A 19,558-nucleotide genomic window follows, 5' to 3' on the forward strand; every position below is an offset into this window, starting at 1 on the left:
TATATATATATATATATATATATATATATATATATATATATATATATATATATATATATTCATTTTTATTTTGCCATCTTGACCAGAAGCTCCCCCACAAAAAAGCAATTTAATACGTGCACATGGAAGAATCACAATATAAAGCTCAGATTATAAAGTAGGCTTAAATGTTTGAGCTAGGCACCTTTTTATACTTTTTAGACAAAGACTGAATTTGTGAGAAATTGGCAAAGAAAGTTAGTGGTCGTTGGAAAGGAATCTAAGCATGGTTTTTGGGTATTCATGAACGAGGGAATCTAAACAACATTTGGGTTTGGGTTGTAAATTAGTAACGATGTTATAAAGTTTGTTCATACACACTTTTTCGACTGGATTTTTTAACTGTGATAAGGATGTCTCTCAGTCCTTAAGGAGCAGGGCCACTTCATGGAGATTGATGAATATTTCTTGCTTTTACGGGGACAGTATTTCCTGCTTTTAGGGGGACAGAGGAGTGTAAGAGAGCTTTTCCTGCTCATGCTGCTTTTCAGCTGATTTTAGTTCAAAATAATCAGTATACCATTGTGGAATATTTTAAGGCAACTTGCACTGGGACCGGCCACCTCCATCCTCTTTAATCTGTTATATTGACATTTCCACTTCCAAGCTTGCATCTTGCTGGTAGTCAGTTCAAAAAAAGAGAAATTAAAGAAGGTAAATAAAAAATTGCTAAATTTTTGCTACAAATTTTATGTTCAGGCTTAAAGTTATCGCTGCTCTTTGATGATTTATTTCATTTTTATTTTTTTCTTATTAGATTTATCATTATTTTAAAATTTTATAGAATTGTGAAAAAGATCCATTCTCTTTGCCAAGTCACCATTTTGTTTTCCACTCATCAAACAATGCTTTATTTTCTTTGTCCCATTTTAGCATTTGAATAAAAAAACACCTTTTAAATATTTACTCAAATGTTTTGACCTAAATAATACCCTCTTTTAAAATTGTCTTCTAACATTTTGTTATTTGCTTTGGAAATGAAAGTGTGCCATTTCCAAATAACATTGGATGGTGTTATCTTGCTAGAATGCTAATGCAATAATGAAACTGTAATAAAACTAATTCATAGTGAGGGGCTGCTGTTTAAGCACTCATCTAATGTTTCAAGCTATATTATTATGCACTTGCTTTTGTTTTTTTAAATGTTTCTATGGTTTTCTTTTCATAGCTAAACCATAAACTCCCCCAGGATGGGGACGGTATTCTACTACTGTTATTTCCTCCATAGATCTTGGTACAAATGTGCTTTTAAATGTATGTGTGTTGAATTAATGATACAGTTATGGGCATATTACTTGAGTCATGTGACATTTCTAAGTTACCAAGGGTTTTGAATCTAGTAATGCACTTAAATGAAACTAGCTTCCTTAAAAGGATAAACTTTTTCTAAATTCTGACAGTCCCTAATTTAATCTGCAGAAAATGCAGTTACTCAGGAGCCAGTTGTTTCAGAATATTGTTTATTCTAATTGCATTTTGCTGTATGATACTGGCAATCTTAAATAAATCCTATTTAGTGTGCATCTTTTCTTTTTTGGCAAAGAGTATACATAAAGAGGAAGTACTCCATACATTAATTTTTGGCAAGAATACTCACTTTATATTGGCAAGGTTCTGTTGTTTCGTTTATTCAGATATTTGTGTTTCTTAAAAGCCTCAAAACAATATGTGTATTATGTAAAACTGAAAATTAACTTGTTTATGCTGCTTATAGTTTTCTTTTCTTAAGTAGTAAGAGATTTTTTTTGTCCTCAGTGCATTTCTACTGGTTCTGGTTCAGTACAAGTCTTTGAGAAAACTCAGTTTTCTTAAGATTTATTTTCTTAAGCTGTTTTCTCATTGTTACTTTATACTCTAGCTCAGAATCTTATTCATGGGATGTAGTTACTTTTTTTTACCTTTTTTCCCCACCTGAATGTTTCAAGGGAATATTCAGAATTTATTCATATAAATGGAATCACAGGAATTCTTAAAGTGATTTTAATTAACAATGAACGGAGCTACATAAAAAGATGCAGGCAAATTTCCTTACTTTAAAAAAAAATTATTTCGCTCCATGAAAAAATAAAATAAAATAATAAATGTGATGGCATAAGGTATAATCCTGGGGGGGGGCAAACAAAATAATATTGATAATCTATTAATAAAACCACAGAAAATGCCATCTTGTTTGTTTAGGTCATGCCCAATCAAAACAGAGGCCAAAGTGTCTTTGCTCCCAAGTGATCTTTGCTTTTTATTTTCCTCACCAACTTACACTACATTTTCAGTTGTTTACATATAGGTAGAATCTTTAGAGCACAGATCAAGTTTGTGTTCCCCACGTATTTTGTTTGCCTCCCAGGGTTTCAAAAAAGTTAAGTTAATTTCATATGCAGCTCTGGATTTCTAATTTTCCTGGAAAAAAAATCAGAAAATTCAAAAGTGCTGGACTGGCATTTCCACAAGAAAATTGCCTAGAGCATGTGTTCTGTTTAGAGGGGGTATAGACTCCTCCATTTTATCACAAGTCTACCACTCTCAGTAAGTATAACCCGTAGACCTAGTCCCCTGCCCCGTTCCCTGTAAGCTTTTGAGCTTGCCACTCCTGCTGTAGAACATATAAAGGACAGGTATGTAGAATGAAAAACTGGTTAAAAAAAAAAAAGTAGAATTTATTCGGAATGTGGATGAGATCAGAGGAAGAATTGAGTGGAGTAAAAGATTTGAATATATCCAGATTCAATGATTATTTTCAGGATTCTTGCCAATTGGATCTAACAGCCTGTTTTGTGTCTATCCTTTTAATTAATTTCTCATATTCATTAATTTTATTATGATTTTAATATGCAAGATTGTTAGTATTATCAAAATATTAGCACTTCATTAATTCCAGGATTCAATTAAGTTCTAGAAGTTGTAAATATATTCTTCCATTTGGTAAATAGTCTTTTCGTTTTGTTGATGGTTTCCTTCACTGTGCAGCTTTTTAGGCTTTTTAGTTTGATGAAGTCCCATGTTTTTTTATCAGGGCCTTCCTTAGTGTTCATTTTTGTTTCTGGATTTAGAGATAAAGGTTTAGTAAACAATGGACAAACAGTGATGATCAAGATAGGTTTTCAGCTCCAGAATACAGGTGAGATATTCTAACTTTTTATAGTGTATTAGTCTGCTTGGGCTGCCGTAACAAAATACCACATATTCTGTGGCTTAAACCACAGAAATGTATTTTTCATGGTTCTGGAGGCTGGAATTCCAAGATCAAGTGTTGGCAGGTTTGGTTTCTTCTGAGGCCTCTCTCTTTGGCTTGCAGATGGCCTCCTAACTAGCTGTGTCCTCATGTGGTTTTTCCGGTGCACATGAGCTCCATTTGTTTATTTTTGCTTTTGTTTCCCTTGTTCATGGCGACATAGACAAAAAGGTATTACTCAGGCTGATGTTAAATATTTACTACCTATATTTTCTTCTAGGAGTTTTATGGTTTCAGGCCTTACATTTAAGTCTTTAAGCCATTTTGAGTTTATTTTTGTTTATGGTGTAAGAGAATGGTCCCGTTTCATTATTTTGCATACCTCTGTCCAGTTTTCCCATTGTTGAAGAGACTGTCATTACTCCATTGTATATATTTATCTCCTTTGTTATAGATTAGCTCACCATACAAGCAAGCATTTATTTTTGTTCCATTGATCTGTGTGTCTGTTTCTGTGCCATTACCGTGCTGTTTTGTAGTATAGTTTGAAGTCAGGGAGCATGATACCTCCAACTTTGCTCTTCTTTCTGAAGATTGGTTTGGCTGTTTGTGGTCTTTTGTGGTTCCATATAAGTTTACAAATGATATAGCCAATAAAGAGTTAATGTCCAAAATATATAAGAAACTCATGCAAACTCAATAACAAAATATGAGTAATCCAATTGAAAAATAGGCAGAGGACATGAAAAGACATTTTTATAAGGAAGACATACAAATGGCCAAGAGACATGAAAAGATGCTCAACCTTACAAATCATCAGGAAATGCAAATCAAAATCACAATGAGATGCCACCTCACATCAGTCAGAATGGCTGTGATCCAAAAATCAACACATACCATGTATTGGCAAGGATGTGGAGTAAAGGGAACTCTTGTGTACTGTTGTTGGGATTGAAAATTGGCATAGCTATTAGGTTGTTGGAAAAGTCATGACACATTTTTGCAACTAAAAACATAGAAAAAATACTGCATGACTTTTTCAATAACCCAATACCATTGAGGGTCCTCAAAAGAACTAAATATATATATATATATATATATATATATATATATATATATATATATCATACAACCCAGCAATTCTACTTCTGGGTATTTATCTGAAGAAAATGAACACACTAATTCAAAAAGACATATTCACCCCTGTGTTCATTGCAGCATTATTTGCAACAGCCAAGATATGCAAGCAAACTAGGTGTCTATCAACAGATGAATGGATAAAGAAGATGTAGTATGTGTGTGTGTACTACATCTATATAATACACTCGTATATACATATATACATACTTATATGTATATGTTTACACATGTATGTATATATACACACACACACACACATGCATATATACACATACACATAATGGTGTATTACACAGCAATAGAAAAGAATGCAACCTTGCCATTTGCAACAACATGGATAAGTCTAGAGGGTATTATACTAAGTGAAATAAGTCAGGCTGAGAAAAAACAAATACTGTTTGGTCTCACTTATATGTGGAAATCTAAAAAAGACAAACAAAGAAAACAAAACAAAAACAGACTCATAGAAACAGACCAAAGGGATGGCTATTAGAAGGGAGGAGTGGGGGAATGGGTGAAAAAGGTGAAGGGGAATATAGCCCATAATATTGCGATATAACTGCACAGTGACAGACTATAATAGAATTAGTGGAGTGTTCACATTGTAGGGTATAAAAATGTCGAATCAGTGTATTGTACACGTGAAACTGTTATAACTAATATGTATACCAAATATACTTGAAGAAAATCTAGAATTTGCAAATTAAAATGATAATGGTAATAATGCTGCTAACATCAAAGAAGCATTATAATAGTTATAAAAAAAATTCCAAAAGGATATTGTTTCCAGTTGTCCAATGAGTTACCTGGACAAAACACAATTCTTTTGGTGTTATGCACGGGAGTGCAAATGATGGCTTTCTTTAAAGTTTTTATTCTTATGTCATTCTATTGGATGACTCAAAGTTGGTAATTTATCTTTTTTTTTTTTTAATTGGGGAACAGTGTGTTTTTCCAGAACTCATTAGCTCCAAGTCAAGTAGCTGTCCTCAATCTAGTTGCAGTGGGTGCCGCTCACTGACCCACATGGAAATCAAACTGGCAACCTTGGTGTCACAAGCCTGCACTCTTACCACTTGAGCTAACCGGCCACCCCATGATGGCTCACACTTTCCTTTCATTTCCTTCCCTTCCCTTCCCTTCCCTTCCCTTCCCTTCCTTTCCTTTCCTTTCCTTTAAGATTTTATTGGGGAATTGGGAAAGGGGAACAGCCAAGTTGTTGTTTTTTAATCTTAGTTGTGGAGGGAGCAGCTAGCTCACTCCAAGTCTAGTCGTCATCTGGCCGCCCATCAGCAGCTTGAGTACACTCAGCTCAAGGTGCTGTGTTCAATCTTAGTTGTGGGAGGGCGTAGCCCACCATCCCATGCGGGAATCGAACCATCAACCTTCTAGTTAGGAGCATGTGCTCTCACCAGCTGAGCCATCTCGCCATCTGTTGGCAGCTCAGCTTGGACGCAGCTCACTGGCCCATGTGGGCATCGTACCGGCAACCCTGTTGCTCAGAGTTCGCGCTCTTAACCAACTGAGCCACTAAGTCAGCCCCATGATGGCTTTTTCTTAACTCCATTTTAAAATATATATCCCAGTTTAAATCATTGTTTACATTTTTACATTTTTTTCAATATCTCTTTAAAATATTTATACTGGAGTTCTCTAACTTTCAAAGTATATAGGAGACACTTGCGTAAAATTAAATATTTTTGTATTACTATGAAAATAGTCAAACCTAGACAAAAAAAATCACTGAAATCCATAGTGTATTAATTTGAGTAATGTTTGCTGTTGTAACAAACTCCAAAGGTTTAGTGGCTGAATACAGTAGAATTTTATTTCTTGCTCATATAACAGTTCAGTGAAGGTATTCCTGGTTTGTGGTTGGCTTTCCTTCGTGGGTTGATACAAGAATTCAGATTCCTTTCTTGTGACTCTTCATCCCTTAGGGATATGGAGCCTCTTGCATCCAAGTAGGAAAAAAAGTAAAATTAAAAAAAAAAAAAGCTTGTAGAGAAGGCATACCTTCCTATCAACTAGAAATGCCACTTCCACTCACATCTTTATTGGCAAAAGTTAGTTAACCCTATCTTCTAGAGTTAATGGCTCCTTCCATTTGAAATCTCAGTCTGTACTGATCACAGGGTCCTTATAAGTAGGGGGGTCACCATTATCTTCACTAGGGGAACAAGTAAACAAAAAACATTTGAATTCAATTATTTTTTTCCTATAGAGAAAAAATTAAAAACAGTACATATAAACATTTAAAAATAGCATAACAAATAATGAAAAATATTTTATATAGTTATATTGCTGTCAGGTCAGTATAGGGGGAGGAAAAAAGAATGCAGGAAATAGAGAAAACCTATTCATATGCCTGTTGCCATTTGTATGTCTTTTTTTTAAAGAAACGTCTATTCAAGTCCTTAGCTCATTTTAATCAGGTTATTTGGTATTTCTGCTTTTGAGTTGTTGAAGTTCCTTATATAGTTTGGATATTGACTCCTTATAGATATGTAGTTTGCAAATACCTTCTTCCATTCTGTGGGTGGCCTTTTCTCTCTGTTGAGGGTTTCCTTTGCTGTGCAGAAATTTTTCAGTTTGATGTAATCCCACTTGTCTGTTTTTGCTTTTGTTGCCTGTGTTTTTGGTCATATCTAAAAGATCATTGCCCAGACCAATATGAAAAGCTTCTTCCTTATGTTTTCTTCTATATGTTTTATGTTTTGGAGACTTGCATTTAAACCTTAAACCATTTCAAGGTGCTATTTGTATATGTTATGAGATAAGGGACCAAATTCATCCTTCTGCATGTGGCTATCCAGTTTTCCAAAAACTTTTTTTTTTTCCAGGATGTATCCAAAATGTGTTTATTGGGCTTGTTCCTCACTCATCTTGACTCAGTAGGCTTTTAGTGCTGCTTCCTTCTGAAGGAGCATCCTTCTGTAAGCCTTGCTTTTCCTCCTGTGGGCTGACAAAGGGCCATGGAGCAGCCAACACACAAAACTACCGTTTGTGCATGACTAAAGACGGTGGTGATTTTATAGCATCCTGGGAACTTCACGTCCATGAAGTAGGAGTTGGGGCTCTGCACCAGGCGCTTCTTCTTGTGTTTCCTCTTCTCCTCTTCTGGAGAGGGATGAAGGAGATCCTTAGTGAGGGGCATGTTCTTGTGGGGAGGTCGTCACCGCCGGAAAGGCCAAAACTATTTTTTAATGTTCCTCACTGTGTACTCTTGGCGCCTTATCTAAAATCAGCTGACAGTAGATATGTGTTATTATTTCTAGGTCATCTATTCTGTTCCATTGGTCTATGTGTGTGTTTTTATGCTAGTACCATACTGTTTTGATTAGTGTAGCTTTGTGATGTAATTTGAAATTAGGAAGGATGATGCATCCATCTATTCTTGCTCAAGAATTCTTTGGATATCCTGTGCTCTTGTGGTTCCATTTGAATTTTAAGGTTTTTTCCAATATTTGTAAAGAATGCCATTGAAACTTTGAAAGGAATTCTACTGAATCCTTTCAGTACACGTAGTATAGACATTTTACCAATATTAATTTTATCAATCAATGAACACGGATGTCTTTGCATTTAGGTGTCTTTAATTTCCTTCATTAGTGTTTTATAATTTTCAGTGTGCAAATTTTCAACTCTTTGGTTAAGTTTATTCCTGAGTATTTTATGCTTTTTGTTTGCTATTGTGAATAGAATTGGTTTCTTTTTCTTTTCGGATAATTTGTTGGTGAGGATGTAGAGAAAAGGGAGCCACACTATTGGTGGGAATGTAAATTGGTGCAGCTCTTATGGAAAACAGTTTGGAGTTTCCTCAAAAAATTAGAAATAGAACCACTGTGTGATCCAGCAATCCCTCTTCTTGGTATCCACCCAGAGGAAGAAAATCAGAACCTCAAAGAGGCACCTGCACTCTCATGTTCACTGCAGCATTTTTTACAATAGCCAAGCTATGGAAACAGTCTAAGTGTCTCTGGGTGGGTAAATAGATTTTTAAAAAATGATGTATATATAACATATACATGAAATTTTATTCAGCCTTCAAAAAAGAAGGAAAGCTTGCCATTTGCAAGAATATGGATGAAACTGGAGTACATTAAGCTAAGTGAAATAAGCCAGACACAGAAATACAAATACTGCGTGATCTCCATTGAAATGTGGAATCTAAGAAAATGGAACGCATAAAAGTGTGACAGTAGACTAAAATAATAATTATGCTGATTGTTTCTATATATATATAACATATATAATATGTATATTGTTTATATACTATGTATATAATATGTAATATATATAATATATATGTGATTTGTTCACCTGCTTCTTAAAATTTATTAGTAATGATGTAAATAAATTTACCATGCCCAAAAACGTTTAAAATTAACTGTTTTACAGATGCAAATATTATATAATATTATATGTAATATAAATAATACATATTATTTTTATATATTCATGTATATTATATATTATATATGTTATATATTACATATATATTTATATTCTACTTGCTAGAATATGCATATTTGTTATATAATGTATATATGGTTGGCTCATGTGATTCTGGAGGATGAGGGGTCCCAGGATCTGCTGTAATCAAGTAGGAGACATCAAATAGTCTGAGTTTGAGGGTATGACAAGGCCAATGTTCCAGCTTGGAGATGGCCAGACACAGAGATCAAATTCTCTCTTGACTCTCCCTTTTTTTGTATTCACACTTTCAATGCATTGGATGGAGCCCACCAACCCTGGGGAGGACAATCTGCTTTAGTCAGTCTACCGATTCAAATTTTACTTTCATCCTGCATCACCGATATATCCATATGTCTGGGCACCCTGTGCCTAGTCAAGTTGACACATGAAATTAACCGTCACAAACTCCTCAGAAAATTTGTATCAGTACTGGTTTTTGAGTCGTTAATCTAATACAGAACTAAACATTCAACATATATCATCCACATATTTAACTAACTGGTTTTCAAAGAAAATAAAAGATGGATTGCTCTATATCTAGCACCACTTTTAATTAAACATGATTTTCTTTCTCAGTATTTATTATTTCTCTCTCTCTTTTTCTAACTACAAATCTAAAATCAGAGAATATATTATAGAACTAGACTAGATTCTGACTACCCTCGCACAAGTAAATAATGATTATAAAAACAACAATAATGATCAGGCTGCAACTGACCTAGATATTAGGTCAGTGCACTTTAGAAGTTACTTCCATTTGACCCAAGAGAGGTTCTGTACCTTCCGTGTCAAATTCAGATATTAATATGCATCATATTCTTAAACTTGGCCTAGAAACATATGCATTTACCCTGTCGGGTATGACAACTGGATTGAACTGCTGGGTTTAGGTGAGGAGAAAATACTCACCAATAGTATAAGAAAGGCTGTGGGAGGCAGACTGATTCAACTAGATTTCACCTGCTAAGCAAGGTAGTTTCCATGGTTAAAGCTGACCATGAAATGAGGGATCCGTGGAATTCCTGGGCATTGTCTTTGAGGAACCAGATGCAAAATGGTGACTTTCTACTCAACACTTGACATGGTGAAGCCCTCTTTTCTGAACACACTGGGTCAGATATACCTTCACTGGCCTTTGACTATCTTTTACAAGAAAGATAGTGGTTTTTGAAATACTTTGATGATAAAAAGTATTTCAAGTGTGCAACTAATGTAGTGTGCTTTACTTGAAATCATTTTATCTTATTTTATTTTACCCCCAAAATAGGAATATCCTTGAAGAAAAAAGCTATTATGTAAATTAAGATAACAGAGTAGCCTGAAGATTGAAATTAAACCTAAGAAAATACCAATATTTATTCAGAACAATAAATTAGTACTTGTTTACACTGATAACGGTCAGTCATGCAATACAGTGCACAAGTTAACTGGCAGAAAAAGTTAATTTAGAAACTTACTCTATGTCATATACCAAATGAAATTTCAGAAGTGCTAATGAATACTTTTTAAAAGAACAAAATAATGAAAATTATAATTTTTAAAGAAATTTTTGTGACTATCTGGCCTTAGTGGTAGTAGGACTTTTTACCATAAAAAGCAAAGGAAGAAACCAAAACAAAATAGTTAAGTATAATTTACTCTACAAAATTAAAACTTTTTGCTCTCATTATTCTCCCAATAGAAATCAAGATTCTTTTAATAAAGGTGATATTACAAGAGAGGGCCTAATTCTTGGTATGTACCAAACACCATAACTGAAACAAATGACAGGTGATACATAAACAGTTGCTTCTATGTTTTTTAAAAACAAAATAATGAAATATTCTTATAAAAACCAATACTGGTTAGGTTAGGGCTTAAGAGACACACTGATGAAGTCATATAAGTTAGATTACTTACACATTTTGAAATAATGTGGTTTATAATTCTTCTGCCCCAAATCTATTTTACTGAGATAATCTGAGATGTGAATAAATATTTTATGATGGTAGTATTTATAATACACTGTTTTGGAAACCAAGTGCCCAAATATTTGTGCATTAATTAAATTATGATTTACCATAATGCAACATGATACATATATAATACAATATATTATATATGTGTATACATATTACATAATATATAATATATATTATCGGGTTGTTGGAAAAGTCATGATGCATTTTTGCAATGAAATACATGAAAAATACGTCTTGACATTTCTGACAACCCAATATATATTATATATATTATATATGTGTATACACAAATATTCTATTTGCTCTGTTTCTCTGGAGAATCCAGATTAATACAGAATGAATAATAATAACTCAATATGTTTTTTTAAAGCTAATAATCAAAACTGCGTAGTTGTTTTTTGAGAGTCCTTGATTCTGCTAATATGCATGTAGTAAGCATGAATGTGGCTTCTCATCTGTTGTTATCAATATATAAATGTTCCAGGAAATTAGAATTTTCTCATTTAAGTACCAACAGATTGCATTTAATTTGAAATATTTTCTCCAGAATGTTATTTGGAAACACATTTCTCCTTTTTACAAAACTATGCATGGTAAATACATCATAGATATTTGTTACTTAACTTTGCTATTTGGCCCACCCAACAATGAACTGAATTGTAATGTATTCTTCTGATACTAGGGATTGGAGTAGTGCCATTGGAAGAGGTTAGGTTCTGAGTGGGGACATTAGTTGGTTGTAAATCCAGCTTCACCTGTATAATTTGATAATTCACTTACTGAATGACTCAGTTTTCCCTTCAAAATTGTAGAAACCGAATTACCCCTAAGCTGTAGGGTGTTTAGAAGACTTTATGTAGACAGTGCCTGCCACATTATATGAGGTTATTATCATTACAGGTTTTTATTCTTATCTAAAAAATCAGATCACCAAGGTTATTAGAATTTTTATAAATTATCAATCAATGCTCAGAACATCTTGAAAACATCCTCTGTTAAACTGAGGATCTTTAATACCAATAACTACAGCTATCACTTCAGCCCAATCAGATTTTTTTCCCCCTTCATCCAAATATCCACATATTAAAATGGTTGAACGGCTATAAATTTGACCTCAGTAAAAGGAGGTTATTAATTTTAATTCATTGCATTTCAACAGATTTTGGAAAAGTTTGATGTTTTAGAATGACACAATTCATTGAAGAGATTTTGTCTTAGAGAAAATAAAAGAATCTGTAGTTTAAAAATGTCCTAATATGCTTTCTACTTCATGACCCAGATAATTTACATTTAATTTCTGGTTAAATAATGTCACAGAATTAGAGCAGAACTTAAATTTAATTAGACAATAGAGTAAGAAAGTCACAAAGACTGAAACAGCACTATTCCATGGAATAGTTTACAGATTTCAAAGAATATATATTAACTCATGTTAACTATTCCAGGATAGCAGGAGGAGCCACAATTGTGAAGAATAAGAAAACATGGGCATTGATCCCATAATCTTTAATCTTTTTTCTTTTACGGATGAATTTAGAACATGCCATTGAAATCACTCTTAACCTTCTATGCCATTTTACCATATTACTGATAAACAGATCTCTTACATTCTGTGTAATTATGAGTATTTTTTCCTTTCCATATTTTATATTTTTAAAGTTTTTAAAGCCAGCATACACTACTTTATATTAAAAAAACAGTTTATATTAACAGTATAGAGTGGGCCATTGCAATTAAGATTAATTTTGTGGCCTGGCAGCTCTGGTGGTGTTGGTATTGTAAGGTTTTGGCTTCCATATGGAGTGAGATGTGGGACCAATACAGCAGAGGAGTGATATCGTATCTGACTTAGGTTTATGAATATCTGTTAACACTTTTCTACATTTAACCTTTACAGCGATGCTCTTCTGTCTGTGCAAATGCCTCACAGAAGGCATGGTAAGTGCAGTGGCCGGAATGTACCAGGCAGGTACAAAGCTGGGCAAAGGTGCCAGGTGTAAGGGCGTAGGAATGCCTACACCGTGTGCGTGATGAGAACACCAATAAGCTATCTCAGGGGCACCTGCTTCCTAGCTACAAATGATGTGGTTTGGAAATGGGGGCAAGCGTTAACTGCCCCCATCTTATCATCAAGAAAAACTGAAAAGCTAGACTTGTATATGAATTTTAAATTTTGTAAATTGTGGCAACACAGATGGGGAATAACCCTAGTTCTGGCCTGTTAGTTTTTAGCCTTTGTCTTATCATTCACGGTGTCGTAGAATAATCTGTAATGTTCCAGTGTTGCTCCCTGATAGCTCTCATGTCTGCCCTCCAGTTTTCTCTGTCACTCTGGATTTCATCTACTTGGTTTATCTACCTGTCTGTCTTATTTATTGATCTGTTTTGGTCCTCAGCCTACACAGTGCATTGCCTGGTGATTTGCTTCTTAGTTTTAATTACATTGCACTGTTTCTTACAATTCCCATTAAGTCGTTAAAAAAAACCAAAAAAACTCAAATCAGATTTTTTATAATAATCTTAGAGGCAAGTAAGTACAAATATATAAATATATATATATATATATATATGTATGTGTGTGTGTGTGTGTGTGTGTGTATATATATATATATATATATATATATATATATATATATATATATATATACTTTTTTTTTTAAAACCTCTACACTTAAATGTAGAATATGGCCATTTCTTAAGATTTCATCTTGCATTTTATAATGAGGTCATTGAAATCTGAATTGAGATGTCTGGCCTACTTTTAATTAGGCCCTCTCTTTTAATATCACCTTTATTAAGAGAGACTTGATTTCCATTGGGAGAAGAATGAGAGCAATATGATATAAATTGCAATTATGAGAGATTTTAATGTTAACATAGGGGACATTTTCCAGAAAATAATTTAAAGATATGTTTACATTAGACTAGCTACATACAAATAGATGTATTTTTTTTGGAGTAGAGCTGATACCATATACCACATAATTTAATTTTAAGTTAATACTATTTATTAAAATCACCATAAATTTTTCTCTTTTTAATAATCAGTCTTTTAAGGTAGGAGCCTATATTTTTGTGTATTTTAAAAATATAGAATTATGTAATCAAAGGGGTATTTGGACTTAGCTCCCACAATCACAGCAGGGTGGGGTGATATGCTTAACAAAACAGAGGATGAAAATATGTGAAGAAAGCAACCATGCTTCACTCTCTTGCTCCACTTTAACCCAAATATTGGCACTACTTACTACACCCTTCAAGGAAAGACTGAACAGAAATGGAACCGACTTAAGATAAAAGACCTCATATACTTCAGTGTTGAATGTCTCCACTGGAAAATCTGGATTTGCATTTCTGTGAATCGCATTTATTGGACACATCCTGCACAAACAGATAGTTTCCAATCAAGTTATTCAGTGCTTTACTCCTAAATAAGTTAAGAGAAATCTCTATTATTAAGAATCCCAATACAAAGGATGAAAAAGGAACTCAGAAAAGGAAGACTTCCAGAAAGTAAAAGAAAACTTTCAAATAGCTATAAATTATTAGAGAGAAATAAAAGAATATATTGAATCTCTGAAACAAAATAAGAATTATATATATAAAAAAAGAACTCTTAGAAATTAAATATGAGAAACAAAATAATAGTTCAATATATGAGGTTGAAATATAAAATTAAAGATAGTAGAAAGTAGAAAAAGTACAAAAATGAGAAGGAGAAAGGAAAAAAATTGAAATGTATCAATCTATAAGATGCAAAATATGACTGATAAGTGTTCCAAAAATAGAAAAATATTATGGTCAGAAAAGAAACAGTAAGTAATTACTAAATCTTTCAGTTTAAGAATGAAAGACATGAGTATACAGATTTGGACCCAATTCCCCAATAGTAAATTGTGGGGTATATGTGACAGGCACATCATTATTAATTTCTAAGTATTGGGAATAAAGGCAGATCTTAAAAGTTTCCAGAAAAACAAATAGCAAAACAGAAAAATAGGTAGCACATGAACAATAAGGATAATAAGGAGTTAGAATGTCCTTTCATGGTGACTTTGTTGGGTAACATTGTTTTCCACCAAGAATTCCATATCAAGTTAATTCAGGTTGACTATACGAGTAGTCATGTTAAGACCAAAAAAAGACAAAAAAGTGCATCTCATTATTATTTCTCAGGAAGCTTCTAGGCGGTTTACAGCAAAATGAGTTGTAAATCAAGAAAGGGGAAAACATGGGTCCCAGACAGTATTCAGGGAGAGGTGAAGGGATTTTCCAGACTAATGATAAAGGGAAATTCTAGCAATCAACCAGTCTAGAAAGAAGCCCCTAGAAGGGATGACTCCAAGAGAAAAAGAATACCTCAGATATTTGAACATACCTAAAAACATAGAAAATTCTCCCTCTAAATTTTAAGATCCATTCTAAATGTGATTTCACTCTGATTTTCCCCAATCCAGGAACAAATTAATAATCCCTCATTACTTTACCAATTCATAATATTGGGTTGTCGGAAAAGTCATGACGTATTTTGTCTATGTTTTTCAAAGGTCATTTATTTATATAAAGAACAAAGATCAATCAATGATATATTGCCCATTCTGTTCGATAACCTTTTGCCATCTTTCAGTGAGCTTCATAATTCCTCGTTCATAGAAAGACCTGTCTTTATTTGCGAAAAACTGAACTAGGTGCTGATTTACAGCCTCATCTGAATTGAACGTTATACCATGCAAGGAGTTTTGAAGAGAGCAAGACAAGTGGAAGTCTGATGGTGCAAGGTGAGGCGAGTATGGTGGGTGTGGCAACACATCCCATCCAAGCTTCAATAATTTTTGATGGGGGATCAAACTAGTGTGTAGTCTCGTGTTGTCGCAATGGAACACAACTCCTTTACAATTAATGAGCTCTGGATGTTTCTGGATGATGGATTTGTTCAAACTGTCCAATTGCTGACAGTACGCATTCGAACTGATTGTTTGGTTCCCTGATAGGAACTCGAAAAACACGACACCTTTAAAATCCCACCACACTGAGAGCATAACCTTCCTCTGATGAATGTCTGCTTTCGATGTCGTTTGAGGCGAATCACCACATCAGGATCAAGACTGTTTGTGCACTACATTGTTGTAAACAATCCACTCTCATCACCAGTTATTGGTCGCTTCAAAAAAGGATCTTTTTCCTCACACTTAATAAGCATATTGCAGATTTTTATATGTGCCGTCGAATGAACTTCTTTGAGTTCATGTGGAACCCAAATATCGAGCTTGCTTACATATCCCAGCTTCTTCAGGTGGTTGTGAATGCTTGAATGATGGATGTTCAATGTTTCTGCAATCTCTTGCGTCATGTAACATGGGTTTGACTCAATCAATGCCTTTATTTTGTCATCATGAACCTCGGTGGATCTCCCTGACCGAGGAGCATCATTGAGATCAAAATCACCAGCATGGAATTTTGTGAACCATCATTGGCACTGACATTCTTGTGGAGCACTGTCACCATAAACTTTATGCAACTTTTCACAAGCTTGACACGTGTTCTTCCCTTTATGGAAGCAAAAGACTAAAATATGGCAAAAATGCACAGTTTGGTCTTCCATCTTCAACTTGTAAAATCTCCAAAACTCAACCAAATCGCTCAATTTTTTTTTTTTTAGAATGAAGGTAGAACTGTCAGCTGTCAAATGACATAGCAATAACATAGATGTGAATGACTCTGGTACTTCCAAAAATGTACTAGTGCCATCTGTTGCAAACATGCGTCATGACTTTTCCGACAACCCAAGAGTTATAGTTGCCCTTATAACATTGAATGGCTTTAAGGTGACTTTTTGTATGCATACCTAACCTACTAGATTGTGAGTGACTAGAGATTAGAAGCTTTAATTTATTCAAACTGTACATCTGCAATGCCTATGAGAAAGATCATGGCATGGGAAGGTCTTTAAAATCTGTCTACATGTTATGGAGCATGGATTTGGGAAGTCTTTGGCTGTTATTTCAACTTCAGAAAATATTTTGCTCTGGAACATTTAAACAGAGCTCATTTTATATTCCTTAAACTAATTACAATAGCAAATGTTAATACTGGACAAAATTTTTATTATGATGACTCAAAATTGAGAAAACTAGTAGTTTTTATGTAGCACTAGTAGTTTTTATGTTGCTCACAGACACACATAACATGTATAAAACTTTGAAAATAAAAATGTTATGTGGTGTGAAATTTAAATGTCTTTCTCCATAACCACTAATAATAGAATCTTGCTTTTCTATGACTCAAAGCTGATATTTAGGAATTTGTGTCATATATTTAAACCATTAGAAGTTTTGCCACATGTATATGGATATGGATATTTTCCTGATATGCTGTAAATGTTACTGTGTACTGGTAAATCTGGATCTACTAAAAGTCACTGAATGCAACTAATGTTTCAGGCATTATATATATTTTTATATCACTTTTACATTTATAGAGATAACTTTTTAGATTTTCAAGTTATATCATCCTGCAAACTTGAACCTTTTAAATGAAAGGATATATTATCTGTAGTTCTTCTCCAAGCTACAGACAATACAGGAAAATTGGAACTGATTAAATAAACTTCATGTGGCCACTTGGAGAGTGGAAGAATCCAGATGTAATTAAAGATTACATTAGGGACAGATGAAGAGCAGCTTAAAGTTGTTATTGAGATATCTGATAATCATTATGTACAAGGTGGAAATCTCACATTTCTGTGTCCCAAATTACAAAGGTAAAGAATTCTTTAAAAATGCTTTTTGGTGACATGACTTATTGTGAAAGATTATGGAATTTCTTTTTATACAGGCCTTTGAATATAACATACATTTTAAACCATGTATGTTTGCTGTAAATTTGTGTCTAAACTGTAGAAGTAAATTAGAAGACACCTTGTCAAAGAAAAAATTGTGTGGCCATGCTTGTTTCTATATTGTTATTAGAATTCAGCACATTTTTAGCCAGCGGTCATTCATTGATTCATAAATAATCAACAAACACATATTATGTATTTATCATATACCACTCACCATGAATCTTACATTTCAAAGGAAAAAAATCTTTGAATACATAGCTTTCATGAATAAATATACAACTACTAATTTTGATAAGTTCTGTGAGGGGAAAAAAGAGTTTTGTGAGGATACAGATGTACTTTTTTTGTATGCTTAGTTTTCATGTGTAAATTACCTTCAAGTTCCCAAGCATATTTTTTCCCTAAATATTAGCATTTATGAAGTGACTTTTCTGAGGTACATTATTCACTAAGATACACTAAGTTTTAGTGTAAGCACGATGTAATTTTCCAAAGTAATTGTAATTTCCATTCCTGTCAAATACATTCACAAAGAGAGCAATATATTGTTATCTCTATTTGGTTCTTGGGGAAATTGAGTTAAGGGGAGATTGAGTAATTTGTCAAAGAAAATTAAGTCATGAAAGCTGGAGCTCTTTACATTCGGGCACTGTTCATAAGACCAAGTTGTCAGGCTTGGCTTATGGAGATAGAGAAAGAACCTAAGACATGCAACACCAAACCCCTCATTTTACAGGTGATGAAATTGGGGTCAAAGAGCTTGCCCACTGTCACAAAAGTATGAAATGTGCTAAAATGCAGGTGACTTGATTGTCAACCTTCTCTTCTTTTTACTCCCTGACCATTTGTCATTATCACTAAGGGTAGCTAACCTTAAGTCTCATTTTTAAAGATCTTACTTTCTCTTTAAAATATTCCATACTGTAAGAGATTATGATTTTCCCACCACCTACCTATGTTTAATTGGGTTGAATGTGTAGTATTCACCCAAACATCAATGATCTAGAAAAGGTAACATCTCTGAATACCTTGTTTCAGAATGATTGTATCATTTTCCTTTTGCTGGGATTTCCATAGAGAGAGAGAGAGAGAGAGAGACAGATGGAGAGAGCCATCCTCTCTCTCTCTGGTTTGTTCTTCCCCAAATGCCAAGATATTTCATACTCACTTAAGTTTATAGTTTATACTATCCATTACATTGATTTTTATGCAACTGCATGTTCCAACATATGATTATAGGAATACATCTTGTGTTTCTGCCTTGATTTCCTATGAAGGGCCTGTGTATCCTAAATTTATGTCCCTAATAACTTCCAATTAAAAAGTAAGCTATATGGTGAGTATTACATAGAGCGGATGCACTGAATATAAGTGTTCTATGTTTAACTTTTTTAAACTTTATTTTTCTCTCCCAGGTATTATGTATTCTATAAATTTTAAAAACATAATTATTACTAATCTGAGTTTTATGTTCTTGTATTAACGTACCATTGTCAGCTGTGGGTTAAACATTAGTGCAAGAAAACAAGCTTCCTCTCTCTCTCTATATATATACATCTATCTATCTATCTATCTATCTATCTATATATATATACACACACACACACACACATACACACACACATATTTATTTATTTAATATTTTGGATAATGTTAATCTAGTTGGTGATCTCTACTTGACCATTAGCAGGAAAAAACAAGAAAAAAACACAGATTTTGTGGGATCAAAGTCTTATTCAATTTTGAAGCCCATTTTAAAGAAGTATACAGAAGTATAGGTATGATAAAATGAGTATACAAGACAAGAAAACAAATCATAACAATATGCAGATTTTAAAAACTAATAAATGCCACAAGGATCATGAAAATCAGAAAAATATTTTAATAATTTATATAAGAGAGCTCTTTAAAACATTTTTTCCTAAATTT

At 33.5% G+C, this 19,558-nt stretch overlaps 2 protein-coding genes across 4 annotated transcripts in view; one reads left to right on the forward strand and one right to left on the reverse strand.

Annotated features, from left to right (window-relative positions):
* LOC109374140 (adhesion G protein-coupled receptor B3) overlaps nt 1-19,558 on the forward strand; it is a 409,286-nt gene that overhangs the window by 39,328 nt on the left and 350,400 nt on the right. The gene's annotated exons all lie outside the window — the stretch shown is intronic.
* Nucleotides 7,229-7,527, reverse strand: LOC109374141 (40S ribosomal protein S27-like). Its single transcript, XM_019628476.1, has one exon. It carries the CDS (start codon nt 7,503-7,505, stop codon nt 7,251-7,253), a length of 255 nt encoding a protein of 84 aa, XP_019484021.1. The 5' UTR covers nt 7,506-7,527; the 3' UTR covers nt 7,229-7,250.

Source organism: Hipposideros armiger, unplaced genomic scaffold, assembly GCF_001890085.2.
Source record: "Hipposideros armiger isolate ML-2016 unplaced genomic scaffold, ASM189008v1 scaffold_795, whole genome shotgun sequence".
In the NCBI taxonomy this organism is placed as follows: Eukaryota; Metazoa; Chordata; class Mammalia; order Chiroptera; family Hipposideridae; genus Hipposideros; species Hipposideros armiger.